The sequence below is a fragment of the Anoplophora glabripennis genome, unplaced genomic scaffold, assembly GCF_000390285.2.
Source record: "Anoplophora glabripennis isolate ALB-LARVAE unplaced genomic scaffold, Agla_2.0 scaffold99, whole genome shotgun sequence".
NCBI classification, from domain to species: domain Eukaryota; kingdom Metazoa; phylum Arthropoda; class Insecta; order Coleoptera; family Cerambycidae; genus Anoplophora; species Anoplophora glabripennis.
Window position 1 is genome coordinate 873,458 of NW_019417182.1, and position 14,418 is coordinate 887,875.

Below are 14,418 nucleotides of genomic sequence, written 5' to 3' on the forward strand. Positions count from 1 at the left end.
ATGAATCTGAAAAATATGTAATTAAAGTACCCAAACATGCACGTCATCCAAATAATCATACGTATTAAAAATAATTTAGACACTTACCAAAAAGCAAAATTCAGTAATTTTTAAATGCAAAAGTACAAAACAAACTACAACATATGCTCAAAATGTCCATTACCATTTTCAATGCACGCACAACACCTTCGAATCCAATTTTCACTTGCTGGAAAACACCTCAAGAAAAAGAAATAGTGGTACGCAAAAAACACTCAGATACGGTCCAATTCCAGATACCAACTGAACTGCATATTGCTGGTCAGTTTAGTACCTCGTGTTATTCGCCGCGCTGTTGTCACTCACACTGCTCAATATGAATTTTATTGACTTAAATTTATTGCAATGCTAATTATTTTTTAGAATTAAGCATAAAGAATTTCAAAAAAGTGATAAACATTTTATTTTATGGTATTTTATGCACGCAGTTATGTCAATATTCCTTAATTAATCGAACTTTTATACATCAAGTTGGAGATTTTGATAAATTTTTTTCTCGGAAATGGTTGAGTTTAGGACCCACGTCATATAAGGTTTTTTTGTTTATTTTTATGTAGGTATTCTATCGTCTGTTAAAATTAAGGCAATCAAACTTCTAACACCCTGTATAGATTAAATAAATCTGTATGAGATTGGTATAGAAAATTAATAACAACTAAACATAAAAGAATATGTAAACCTCGTTGGCATTGTTATAACAAATAAATAAAAAAAAGAAAATTATAAAAGTTATATGAAGTAACAATTTTCCTTCTTCTGTAACAGATTGAGCATGAAAACACGCCAGCGTCTGAAGTCTGAAGACTTCTTACTTTGTATTTATTATGCTTCATCTAAAACATCTTGACACTTAATTTCAGACTTCTACCCCCGTTAATTAGGGTATACTGGTGGGGTGGCAACCCTTAATGTTAAATTTAATTTTTTTTCCAAACTAGAGATATGTTAATGACGTTGCAACTATTTATAAATGTCTACAAATTACATATTATAGATTTTTTCCAGAATTTTCTCTAAATTAAAAAAGATAGAAAACGAAAATTATATTCTTGGGAGCATTTTTTATACCAACCTACCAAAAAACTACAATTTATTCATTTATTAGTTATTATAAAAATTACAGAGGAGTCGAATTGGTGGATAGTTAAAAAAATAAAATTCATATCAAATATCTGGGGCGGCCACTGTTAGAAATACGAAGAAAATTGAATTTGATTTGTTTTACAAGATAAAGTGAACTTCATGCTTACGACCTTGCAATATCTCATAATGATACATTTCAATGTATAAAAAAATTGTGCTACAATTTTCCTTATTTGGGCCACAATCATGTGACACACTGCTTAAATATTTTCAGTTACCATCAGGAATATATCTAAAATCTGTACATTTTCTTGTGGAATATTTATAAAATTTATTTGTAGGGAGAAAATATCCCCCATCACGAAAGTCAACAACGTGGACAACTGCGAAAACCACCTGGGTCCCTTCGAAAGGGAGATCCAGAAGCTGCTGGATGAACAGAACCTGCTCCAGAACATCCCCCCCAAGCTGGAGCTCAACCAGCAGAACAAAGACCTGGCCCTGGAGCCGCTTGTCAGGTACGCGCCAAACAATAACAACCACCAGGTGGGGCTGGCCGCCATCCAGGCCCTGGCGCTCGGGCTGAGGGTACACCCTAATACCGCCGGCAATGTTAACCTCCAGTGCATGTCCCCTCCTCCCCGAGCAAGCAGCAAAGAGGGGTCACTAAAGAGAGGGGCCTCGCCGGGACCCAGCGAGCCGAATAAGCTGGCCAAAGTGTCACCTCTTGACAGGTATTATTGGTGCATCGTGAGACAACACTAACAGGCCACTGCGTCTCATCGCATAATGAAATACGTATAAAGTTGGGAATATAAATATAATTTTATTTTTTCTGTTTAATCTCAAATATTTTCTTTTTAGTCTTGTCTTATCTTTCCTTTTTCAGTAATTATTTTTATATTCCCAACTGTATGTGTAACTATGTACTAACATGCCATTAAAGAGATACCATTTGCACATAACCTCATAAAAACTTAATTTTTAAATACGTCGTTTCCTAGGCTGTAGTGTGACTTTTTTCATTTGGTTTCTCATTTTCACTTTTATTTTGTAATTAATTAGGTACACATCACTAAGCAATATTTCTTTAAACACTTACCACTGTAATAGCATTAGAGCATATACTACACGGAGGAAGCACAGCACACAGCATATTAAAAAGTGTAGACACTGTAAAAAGAAAGGGCATTATTTTGGGTGATCTCTCTCTCTCCCCCCTCTCCCCCCTCTCTCTCCCCCTCTCTCTCCCCCCTCTCTCTCTCCCCCTCTAATATCCCTCCTCTTTCTCCCTCCTCTCCTATATCCCTCCTCTCCTCTCTCTTTCCCCCTCTCTGTCCCTCCTCTCTCACTCCCTCTCCCTCCCCTTTCCACTCTCTCCCCCTCTTTCCTCTCTCTTTTTCTCTCTCCCCCCTCTCTCATGCTGCGTTGCGCTGCCTGCACGAGAGAGAAAAATGGTACCCATATTACTCTTTCTCTTTTTGTCACTCATCTACAATGTCGCCGTAAGCATATTTCCTCCATGTAGTGGGTGATTGAGGTACTTTAGCAATCTAGGGACATATAAATTAGTATTTTAAAGCGCCATCTAATGTTTTTGTATTTTCGATATAAAATTTGAGCTTGTCATTTGCTTTAATCTTATCGGTTTAACAAATTGCTAAATTCTCAATTAAATTAAAAAAATATATTTATTAAATAAGTGGTATAATCGAGTTTTATAATAAAACTTAAAATTTAAATGATTTTGTATTAGCTACTTTTTCAATCGTAAATTGACGGGAAATTTGATACTTGAGAAAAATTTCCTTTTTGAAATTATTTCTCACGAAATATTCTCAAATGGAAAATTTCCAAATGCCTAATCTACTTTGTACACATTGCCCATTTAGAGATTTAGCGAAATTCGTGAAAGAAATCTGTTGATGTGAATTTCCTTCAAAAAATCAGTTGAATGTGAATTTCATTCAAATTTAAATGTAAATTGTTACATTTGTTGGTCAAAATTTTTCATTCCGTAGGAAATTCTATAATAGTAGCACCAGGTAAATTAAGTTTTTGAGGTTATGTAGCAAATGACCATCTCTTAAATCTGTACGCTTCACTAACACTGATCCATGCTGCTTGCTCACCACTGTTCACGCTTACAATTTCATGCCAGATTTTAATCACTCTCGCACTTAACAGAAGCAACTAGGGGGTGTCGAAAGATTTGATTTACAGTAAGAGATGGATCATATTATAATTTCAATCTGTGCATCTGCCTTATACAGGGCTGGAAAATCTACATAGTCAATCTGCCTTTACGCGAGAGTGACAAAGTAAGTCATAGAAATCCGTACGATAGACAAGGATGGCTATATTGAAGTCATTTCGTAATCTGAATAGTTACCGCCCGTTTGGGATGCGCTCGGTTAGAAGTGGGAGTGACTAGTCAAATTATGAAACGTCTTCACTATGGCCATCCTTGTCTATCGCACGGATTTCTTTACTTTACTTTGTCGCTCTCATGCAAAGGCAGATGGACTATGTGGAGTTTCCAGCCGTGTATATAACACAGCTAATTAGTTGTAGAAAATGATGGTTACAAAGAATTAAAGACAAGTATGTCTGAATATCTTAAATATATAATATTTAATATAGCCTGTACTGCATTGCTTTTATTCGGAATTGAAATTACAAGCTGAATCCTTCTCTTTTTAATGGATCGTAACCGTGAAATTTGAAATATATCTGAACTTAAAGGGGTCCACGGTGCACTGAAGAAACCGATATAGACTGTGATATGCCTGAAGTTCCGAGACACGATGATGACACAGACATAGAGAGTTTTGAACGAGACGAGAAAAGAATGGAGGAAGAAGCAGCACGGGTGTGTATAATTGATTTTTTCTTATCATAAAATAATTTTCAAAAATTTGCATTTTTTATTTAATTGGTCTCATTCATGCAGCCAGTCGATAAGGAATTGGTAAATTTTTAAACATTTTTTTTTATAAGAATAAGAATCTAATTTGCTATCCTCTCTTCGACAGGAAGCAGAAGTCAAGAGGCTGTTGGAAGAGAAAATCCAGGAGAAGTTGAAGAATCTCGAGACTATCCATTTGGACAGCCAGGAAGCAGGAGTCGCTGGTACAGCAGCTGAAGGTAGCGCTTCCGAATGGTCCGAGGATGAAGATGGTGGTGCCTCTGAGCCGTTATTGAATGATAAGGAATCGACAGGGTACACCACCGACGATCCTGCACTCGAAAATATCTCAATGATCAATGAGACTGGTCTGACAGATGCTGAGGGTACGTAGAAAAAAAATATAAAAGTTGTAGTTTAAGGCTGTCTATAGGCATTGTAATGTATAATAACAATTTGAATTTGTAAATAAGCAGTAATTTCAGAAAAAAATTATAAATAAGCCTTGAACTAAACAGATTTTTGTGATTTCCAGGTGCTCTAAGTGACGTCAACTCAGCATACAACGACCACAACCACGAGGGTGACATGGACGACAACACCAGCATGTCCTCCAGGGCATCATCGCGCATCTTCGACTCGGATGCCATGATGTCCCTAGATTCGCTGAGTGCTCTTTACGATTCCGAGTATGATAATTGCTATCGCACGGACGACGACTTGAATGCCGTACCCGACCTAGACAGACTAAACTATTTCTCAGTGCCTGCCAATGATGTGCATCTCGCCAACATCCGGTCGATGAGCGAGAGCATCACTCGGAATTTCGGGCAACCACGCAGCGAAACGGACCCTGACAGTGACGTTTGAGTTTGAAATGCTGCACGGTTAGTGAGACTTTGTGAAATGGGAGATAACAGTAGACCTTAGGTGCAATGTTGACAGAGAATGTCAACAAATTGGTCTCGGAAACAAGGATAATTTGAGACGATTTTTATGATATATAAAACAGAATGAATGAACCATAGATAGGATTTTATAAAATGAGAGAAAGTGATGATCTGAAACAAGTTTTTTATGTTGCTTGTGGAAATAGTGATATATGTATAGGGGTCAATGAAATATTAAAAAAACGAAGATTCCTTTCAAAATTTTATACTTATTAAAAAGTTTAAAATATAAAGGAGCACAAATGACTTGAAAACATAAAAAAAACTAATTAAAAATATTTTAAGTCGGCCCCTATACTTTTATTTTTCACGGATTACTTTTCGTTTCGAATATTCAAAGGTTACAAAGAAAAAGTAAATGTGCCTGAAAGTTCGATTGGATATTTTTTTTAATGGAGTATTGTTTATAAAAATTTGATAGATATTACACATTGGTGCTTCTAGCATAAAACTGACTGAAAAATGTGATTTTTGTGTATGATTTAGGCGCTCTCTAAAAGAAACTCCATCGTCCTTAATAGTTGGTTGGAACCAAAGAAGCAGTTATTATATTTAGCGATATTATTTACCTATATTAATGTATAGAATGTTTCTTTATGTCTTTTTATATGTTGAAACATTTGGATTTTTTGGGGGTTCTGTGATGTGTATAATTTGCACATAGAACCCCTTTAATATCAATGAATGTATTTATTTTTTTTATATTTCATTGACGTTTCATTGGAAGGAAGATATTTTTGCAAACCTAAATCTGTAGAAAGAAAACTGGTTTTGATATTTCTTGCAATAAATAACAGTATTTTCTAAAAATTTGTTGTTACCATGGAATATTTTCTTGTATATTTTGTTAGTTTAATTTTACGTAGTTGAAATTGCGATATATTTTTGTACTTAAATTTGTTTTCTTTATTGTATAATGCGTTTATTACATAACCATTGTGTTTGCCAACGTAAAAATGAATATTGTTAGAAAATCAGGGAAGACAACGGGCCACCTCTATAGCCCGGCGGTACGACCGATTAGAAGCAAAAAATACATGGTAAATATATATATATTTGTTTTCTGTGATCACCATTAATCTATGTAAGCACTTAAACAATATTGGTGGTATGTACATAAAAAAATTATAATTATATTTTCTTTAAAACATTTTAGTGTTTAACTATTATGCGATCTTGATGTTGGAATTTAATCGTATAGATGTTTTTCCCCTGTAACATTTATTTGTTGTAAACTATTTTCTACTTTATCTGTATAAAAAAATATTCTAGTGTATGTTAAACATGTTTTAATAATTTATTGATGCTTATTAAATAACTAAATACATAATCAAAAGAACATATTGGTAATTAGATTGTTTTATTTCTATCCTAATCCCACTCCTGACATTTCTTAGAACATACATTTTTTTTTCCTTACCAATACGAGTTCTTATATTTCATTGCTTCGGTTTTCATCCATTCAGTACATTTTTTGACTTGGAGCTTTAACAACTTCATCGGGACCGAACCCGCGACAGTAGCATGTATTGATTCAAGTATTGACACCCCGAACTACTCGGCCACCAGCCGGCCATATTGCAATAAATTAAGAAATGCTAGTTGCAAGAGTTTATTTTTTTCCATCTACCTGCTTCAAAGTTATAAAAATAAATAAAAAAATTTGAATAGCCAAAAATTGAATCATAATTGAATTATGCTTCCAAATAGTTAGTCAATATAAAATAGATGTTTGATCACAATTAAATAAAAAAAAAAATGATAATGAAAAAAACAGATCTGAACCTGGTTGCCCGATTCTCGACCAGGTGGGAAACATTTTTCTAATACCTTTTACTTGACCACTTGATTTTAAAAAAATCAATTTGTACTTTAAAATTTAGGTATGTGCCGCGGACATGTCAGCTGGACATGTCCATCGGACATGTCGTGAAAGGAGGACATGTCCTGAGGACACTTTTCAAGATTGAAAAGTATGCGCATGCGCGGAATTATTTGTTGCGTTCATAATTCCAGCAAAAAAATTTTGAGGTCGGTACATGTAAAATTAAAAATATTTAGCCATTTTCTTGTAATTTTGTTAGTAATTGTTTAACTGAAACTGACATTTTAAAAATATAACCTCTTATAGTCCATATTTTATTATTTTTGGCAAAGTTAACGATTAGTAAATAGTAATCAGTTGATTCTTAATTTAATATTTAATACACAAATAGTTTATAAATTAAGTATGACACCAAAATCAACAGTTTGGTTATATTTTTCTGAATTGAGTAAAAATCATTATAAATGCAATTTCTGCTCAAAAACAGTTTTTAAGAATTCCAGTAGGATGGAAAATCATGTGGAAGTGTATTGGCTGTACGGGGAAAATTAGAAACCAGTTTATAAAAAAGTCTAAAGGTAGGTAATAAGTAAAATAGATCGACACATATTCATTAGAATAAATGTAATATTTTGCTTTGTGTACCCTCAAGCAGTGACCTATGAAAACATGATGTCACTGACATGTCTGGACATTTCATCGACATGTCCAAAATACACTTTTCCGAAAAGTGCCCATCTCTATTAAAATTACATCTAATATTGATAAGATAGCTGTTAACAATAAAAATTAAATTTAAGAATACTTCATTATTATATTTACTTTCTGCTTTTTGAAGCAAGGCTCTCTCAAGTTATTAACGGTTTTCATCAAGTGTCAGTAGACTACTTGATTGTCACTACGGTGTTGCATCTGGACCAGTTTAAATCATGTTTTGTGGTTTAAATCAAACAAAAATGTGAACTGTGAAGAAAAATGATGGTTGAAAACATGGAATTAATTGTAATTTCTTTTTTTTAATTTATTCATACTTATTTCTGCTCGAGGATTACAAAACTAGTCAAAAACTAATATTGGTCTGGTTACTTTTCTTATTTAAGCTTCCTTTCTTTCTTATTTTTCTTATTTAACCAAACTGGTAAACAAATGTAATTGTGAAAAATACCACATGGTGTACTTATTAGTTCAAAAACATTATTTTAAAAGAGGTACTTCCTTAGAAAAAGACTTAAAAAAGATTACGGTACTTACCCGTTGCTTCTTATTCGACTCAAAATGGCCTAATCTGTATGTAAACGGAACTTTACTATGAACAGTGCAAACCGAGTTTAATTAGGTGGTTCAAAAAATAAATTAAATTAATTTTTTTTGGAAGTAAGAGTTTCATTTTACAAGTAAACGAAAATTTTTCACTAAATAGTTATTTTTTTAATGATACTTTCCAATACTGAAGAATATGTAGCTCAAATATTTGAAGTTTATATGATTCAAACATCAAAATAGTTCAGTACCTGGTCGTTAGGAGCGAGCAAAACTGCAACGTTGCCGTGTATACCAATATTATTAAATTAATATGTCAGACACCTATGCTGAATTGATTTTCATAAAATAAAATATAACGTCTTACATTTAACTGTTTAATTTTTTTAAGTTTGTACTAATTATTCCTTCTCTACCTCAAATATTTATTTCAACGCGGCACAGGTACGAGACTTGGCAATATGCTGAATGCAACATTCCACCGGTAGTTAGAGCACAGGCCACATGTTCCATGTGCACTCCGTGATTGGTCAGAGCCCCCAGGTAGTTAGAGAGGGAGAAAAAACTCGTTTGAAATTTTTAGTTTGTAAAATGCCAAGTTAGAGAAAGCATATCGCGGAGCTGGCAGTATTTTGTTTTGTTTTAAAATGTGAACTGGTGATCAAACTAACTTACGATTAAATAAGAATCCAGTGATTGTTACGATAAAATGTGCAGTGCATGCTGAATTGATCCACTGTACACCTGCAGAGGTGCAATAAACGTTACCTGGGCACCACACCATGGCGTCATCGAGTTACCTGAAGTAGGTGCACTGGGTTTTAAAAAAAAATGAAGGTGACCGTGTGTTTCGGGAATGTTAGGGTGGTTGTGCCTTGTGGTGATGGAGATATTCTAGTTAGGGACCTCATCAGAGAAGCGACCTTAAGGTACAAGAAAGCAACGGGAAAGGTAAGTTCTGTTTGTATCGAAAGATTGTGGTTATGTTTTGTTTTGGTTGCCAACGAGGACAACGGGTATCGAAAGTGGTTGCTAAATTTGTTTTGCGTTACTAATTTTTTCCTCCTGCATTCTACTTCTTAATCTCGACCGGCAACTTTAGCTTTTGCTTGCGAAATGCTCGATTTGCATCATTTCTTTTAGACGAAATAAACAGGTATACGAAGGTAGGTGTAGGTACTAAAATATCTAGTGGCTTTAGGTTTTATATGACGGTTATCTATCTAATTCGATCGCATAAGAAATAGGATTTGAAATTGCATTTGGTAAGTAGGTACAGATAGAAAGTTATATATTTTTTTAAATATAAACAAAAAAATAAACCATTCATAGTCGTTTTCAGCAGTAACGTTTATTTTTTATAATGATTATTTGAATATTAAAAGTGGAATTCGACTTGTTGGCTTTTTTGTTCTTAGACTTGAGAGATGAAGGTATATTATTTGAATACTTGAAACGAGTAGGTATTTATGGTTTTATTAGACTTTTGCAGTTGATATTGGATTTTTCTGTCCAATTTTCATCCACAGTAAAGCATCCCACGAGGCATCTCAGGTTATTTGAACTAAACCAACTTGACTTGTGTAAAACAATTAGGTTAATTATATTGTATCAGTAATCTTTTTAATAACCGTTTAGATAGGATACCCACACTACAATCACCTGTAATTACTAAAATTACGTGTTTTCCTTTACGCATTATTAACATTTTTCCTAAAGCACGTGTTAGCATTCGTTTCGTTTTATTACACACAAAGAGCGCACCACGTTAGGAATAAAGTATGAAGAACTAAAACAATAACTTTTTGTCTTCCTGTTTCCACGGCACCTACAAGCCTTTGTAATTTGTCTTTTAATTTCAAGTCTCGTAGCTTCATATACACATCACGTTACACATATATCCAGCCTTAGTCACCTTTTGCATATTTTATTAGAATATACTTACAACATACCAATATTAAACAGTTTCCATGAGTCTTAGCGCCAACATAAAATGTAATTTGAAAAAAAATTCTTCCTCGAACATTTTACAGGAATACGTCCATACAGGGTGGTGATATTGGAGCGGATCAAACAAAAGTGTACCGTCAGGTGTACACAATTAAGAGCAGGTTTTATGTTTATCTTATTGCCAAATCCGGTGTCTTCCTGTACCTCACGAGTACGATTGAGATGTATGACACTTCTAAGAAAGCTATGTAGAATTTGGGTGACTCATTAGTCACCTGGATGAAGAATTAATTGCGCGATAAACGTATAAACTCGTTTCCATTTAAATTTTATGTATTGCGTCAACAAATTATTCTCTAAAAAGTTTCGTGGATGAAACTAGACCAGTTTCGAAAGAAATAATCCAGTATGCTAAAGTAAATAGAGCCGGTGTTGGAAGAGATATTGATAAGCGCGATGATGATAAAGTACTTGTTTAATTTTTGAGTCTAAGGTGTTTGTAGAGGTTTATATATGAGGTTATCATGAAAAGTCGGTTTAATAATATCTACTAAGATTATTAGTTCATAACAGTTATATAAATATAAAAATGTCGGACTTGTCGGTTTATTTTAATCACAAGTATTGATTGTGAAAAGTCTAAAAAATTCGTTGGAGTTCAAATTTTGTTATTTTAGGAACACTCGTTAAGTGAGGATCCTTCACTCAACGAAACAATTAAAATTCAAAATTTCTACGTCATTACCTGATTTTTTGGATTTTTAATGAATAATTTTAATTAATTACAGAGCTCCTCAAAAAAAAATATCTTGTGCGAATGACCAGAATTATTCCCATGTATTTTAAGCCGCTGAATTCGAATCCGATGTTAGAATTCTCCAGCAAATCAGCAGAATTTTCTAACATCAAAAAATGCTTAAAGAAACCACAAAATCTACAAATCAGCATTTATGATTTATCAACGGTTGAAACTAGTGGTCAGATCTTCATATTCCCATGTATCTTGACCCGTTGAACACAATCCGAAATCAGATTTGGCCTGCAAATCCTTAAAAATCCAAAATTAATAAATTAGCTTCTATGATCCGACCAGTATCTTCAGTCGCTGTTAAATCATACCTCGATCATTTATTACTTTTGTGGATTTTTAAGCTTGTTTAAGATTAGGAAAGATTTGTGACTTTATGGGCCATATCTGACTTCGGATTCGTGTTCAGCGGGTCAAGATACATGGGAATATAGGATCTGACCACTAGATTCAGCCGCTTATAACTCATACTTGGTTTTTACATGCTGACGTATCGATTTTGTGGGTTTTTAAGCATTTTTTGATGTTAGATAATTCTGGTGATATGCTGGGGCTATTCCAACATCGAATTCGAATTTAGCTGCTCAAAATACATGGGAATAATGTATTTTGGTCATTTTCACAAGACCTTTTTTTTTGTGGAGCTGTGTTATCTACATTAAATATCTTCAGAAACATTTAGGCGTATAAGTGTTACCTTTTTCGATAATTTTAAGAAAATGTAAGCTGTTTAAGACATGGGTTTATTACTAACTTAAAAAAAAGAAATGGCATCCTAAAAAAGTTTCGTATACTTATAGGGTGTTAGAAGTTTGATTGCCTTAATTTTAACAGACTATAGAATACATTAAAAAACAACAAAACCTTATATGGCATGGGTCTTAAACTCAACCATTTCCGAGAAAAAAATTATCAAAATCTCCAACTATAATAGTTCGATTAATTAAGGAATATTGACATACTAACTGCGTGCATAGAATACCATAAAATACAATGTTTATCACTTTTTTTAACTTCTTTATGCTTAATTCTAAAACATATTTAATTGGCGTTGTAATAAATTTAAAATTCATATCGAGCAATGTGACAACGGCACGACACGAGGTACTAAGTTGTCCCGCAATACGCAATTCAGTTGGTGTTGGTATCTGGAATTGGACCGTGTAGGAGTGTTTTTTGCATATGTTTTCTTGAGGTGTTTTCCAACGAGTGCACGAAAATTAGATTCGAAGGTATCGTGCATGCATCGAAAATGGTGGTGGACATTTTGAGCATTATGTTGTAGTTTGTTTTGTACTTTTGCGTTTAAAAATTACCAAATTTTGCTATTTGGTAAGTCCCTAAATTATTTTTAATACCTATGATTATTTGGACAACGCGACATGAATCTTTGGGTACTCTAATTACATATTTTTCAAATACGTAATTTGATTACAAGTTATGTTTCTGTTTTAATAGATTCATAATTACTAAAAGTCGAGCCAAAATTTAAACACAATACTATCTTTGTACTACAAAATAAATTTTATTTTATTTATTTAAAAACTGGAAAACAATTGTTTTGAAATTTTCTAAATTTTTCACAAAAATACCTAGTTGTTTACATTTTTCCATAGGACATGTCTGCCGCGTGCACACGTGGTGTGCATCAGCTGTGTAACATTAGGTTAAGCACTGTTGTCACGTTGTGATGAAACTCCCCAATATGTACCCCTCGCTGTATTTTGAAAACTGTGAATCTTACGCTCCTATAATATTAAACTTTTTTGTTCATTTATGATTAATCTGTCTCGTGCTGAAGTTATGTCAGTCATACTTCTTACACCCTGTATTAGTAATACCCTCGGTAACACCCTGAGAATGACTTCTTTCTCGGATGTCATTCTAAAACCAACTGCATATTTCTTGATTTAAATATAAACTTCGATGTAAAGTATAAATTTTGGAGAAGTCGGTTTGAAGAAAAATTGAAACCTGAGCCCAACACGAATACGTACCTTTTACTTACTTATTTCTTGTAAAAGTTGGAAACGCTTTGGGACAAGACCTACTGAAGTAGCATTATTTGTTACTTAAACTTTCTCTTCTGGTTTGACCGGAAAAGGTAAATTACTGACATTTTCTTTTAAATTGTAATCACACCGATACCTAATTTTAACATACCTATAAACTTAACAGGAGATCTTTAAAATGTTTTTGTTAGATTTTGCCATGAGTTTGATGTAAATTTACCGTGAAAACAATTTTTGCCGCGCTTTATACTTAAAAAAATAGAGGTAGCTCTTTAACTTTATATTATAAAGTTACCTATATTCAAACTTTTTGCAATTTCGACTTTGTCAGGATTTGTCTCAAAGCCATAAACTAATATTGAAAACTATTTCTTTTTGCTGTCTACATTTTTTAAAAATAGGAAGTGGCTCGCAAGATTTTATAAACTTAAAAACAAACTTTTTGAATTTGTTAATGTGGGAAAATTTGCTGTAACTTTGATGTAAGATGGCGAGAACGATCTGGTTCCTATGTCTCAATTTGTCTTTAAAAATTAGAATTGCTCGCTAACTTTGTTCAAGGGGGAGTGCTTAAGGAACTTCTGGTAATAATTAAGGTGATTCTTTAGATCGATTTAGGGAAAAAGTCCCTATGGGCATATATTTTAATCGGTTTAATTGTCAAGAATTTTTTATTATAAATTTTAAATGATAATTACTTACATTGCGTTTAAAATTCTGCTACAAGGAATTTTTCTTTGTGAAAACAAGAATTTTAGTTATTTTGGATTTATTCAACTGTGTAGTAAGCTTGTGACATCACGAAAATAACCTGAAATGACTCCGAAGTGTAAGAGATATTTTTTCTTTGAAATATAATTAATATGATGGAATAAACTGATCAAATTTCCAAAATATTCGGTGTCATTAAGAGTTGAGGGCTCTAAGTGAATCTCTATTTGCGCCCCTGGTTTGCACAGGGTGTTAACAAACTTGGACAGAACATTTCAAGAGTAAAGAAATAAATCAAGTTGCGAAAACGCGATTGCAGAAATATTTTTTGCAAGTAGAATATATATTTTTGCGAGTATTTTTTACTGACTACCACAATAATACGATGTGTTCATAAATATGTACAGTTTTCATAGGCGGTTCCAAATATTACAACCTCGGTTACCACCATGTCCATGAATTCGCATTCATATATTTTTACTTCATTAAAAGGTCATTTTAGCAGGTTTATTCGCACTTATTAATACACACATTATAGGCACATTGTCCTTTCGCAAAAAGAAAACAATTAAAAATAAAATAAGAGCCTAGAAAAATAAAAGACATTTTACATTTAAAGACATTAAAAAATTAAGTAATTTGTTCGCTAACAATTTTGCTTGAAACTTAAACAATAAAAGACGTAAGTTTCTTATGAAAATAAAGTAAAACTGATGATGTCCTAATATGGAACTAGCAATTTTTCTGTTTTCTACAGAAAAGTGGACAAAAAAAGGACAGCTCTTTTTATGCAGGGTACCAACGGGGACCAAACAGTTCCAGAAGTTCTCAATAAGTTGTAACAATTTCGATTATTATTAATTTTAAACGCC

At 33.2% G+C, this 14,418-nt stretch overlaps 1 protein-coding gene across 6 annotated transcripts in view; it reads left to right on the top strand.

The window, feature by feature from the left end:
* Positions 1 to 6,294, top strand: part of LOC108904553 (Ca(2+)/calmodulin-responsive adenylate cyclase) — a 350,154-nt gene extending 343,860 nt beyond the window's left edge. For all 6 annotated transcript variants that reach the window (XM_018707158.2, XM_018707159.2, XM_018707162.2 and 3 more), the window contains 4 exons: positions 1,464 to 1,856; positions 3,868 to 3,994; positions 4,158 to 4,416; positions 4,566 to 6,294. In XM_018707158.2, coding sequence (XP_018562674.1) covers positions 1,464 to 1,856; positions 3,868 to 3,994; positions 4,158 to 4,416; positions 4,566 to 4,900 — 1,114 coding nt within the window. In that variant the 3' untranslated portion in view covers positions 4,901 to 6,294. The remainder of the gene's footprint in view (positions 1 to 1,463; positions 1,857 to 3,867; positions 3,995 to 4,157; positions 4,417 to 4,565) is intronic.
* Positions 6,295 to 14,418: the final 8,124 nt, after the last annotated feature.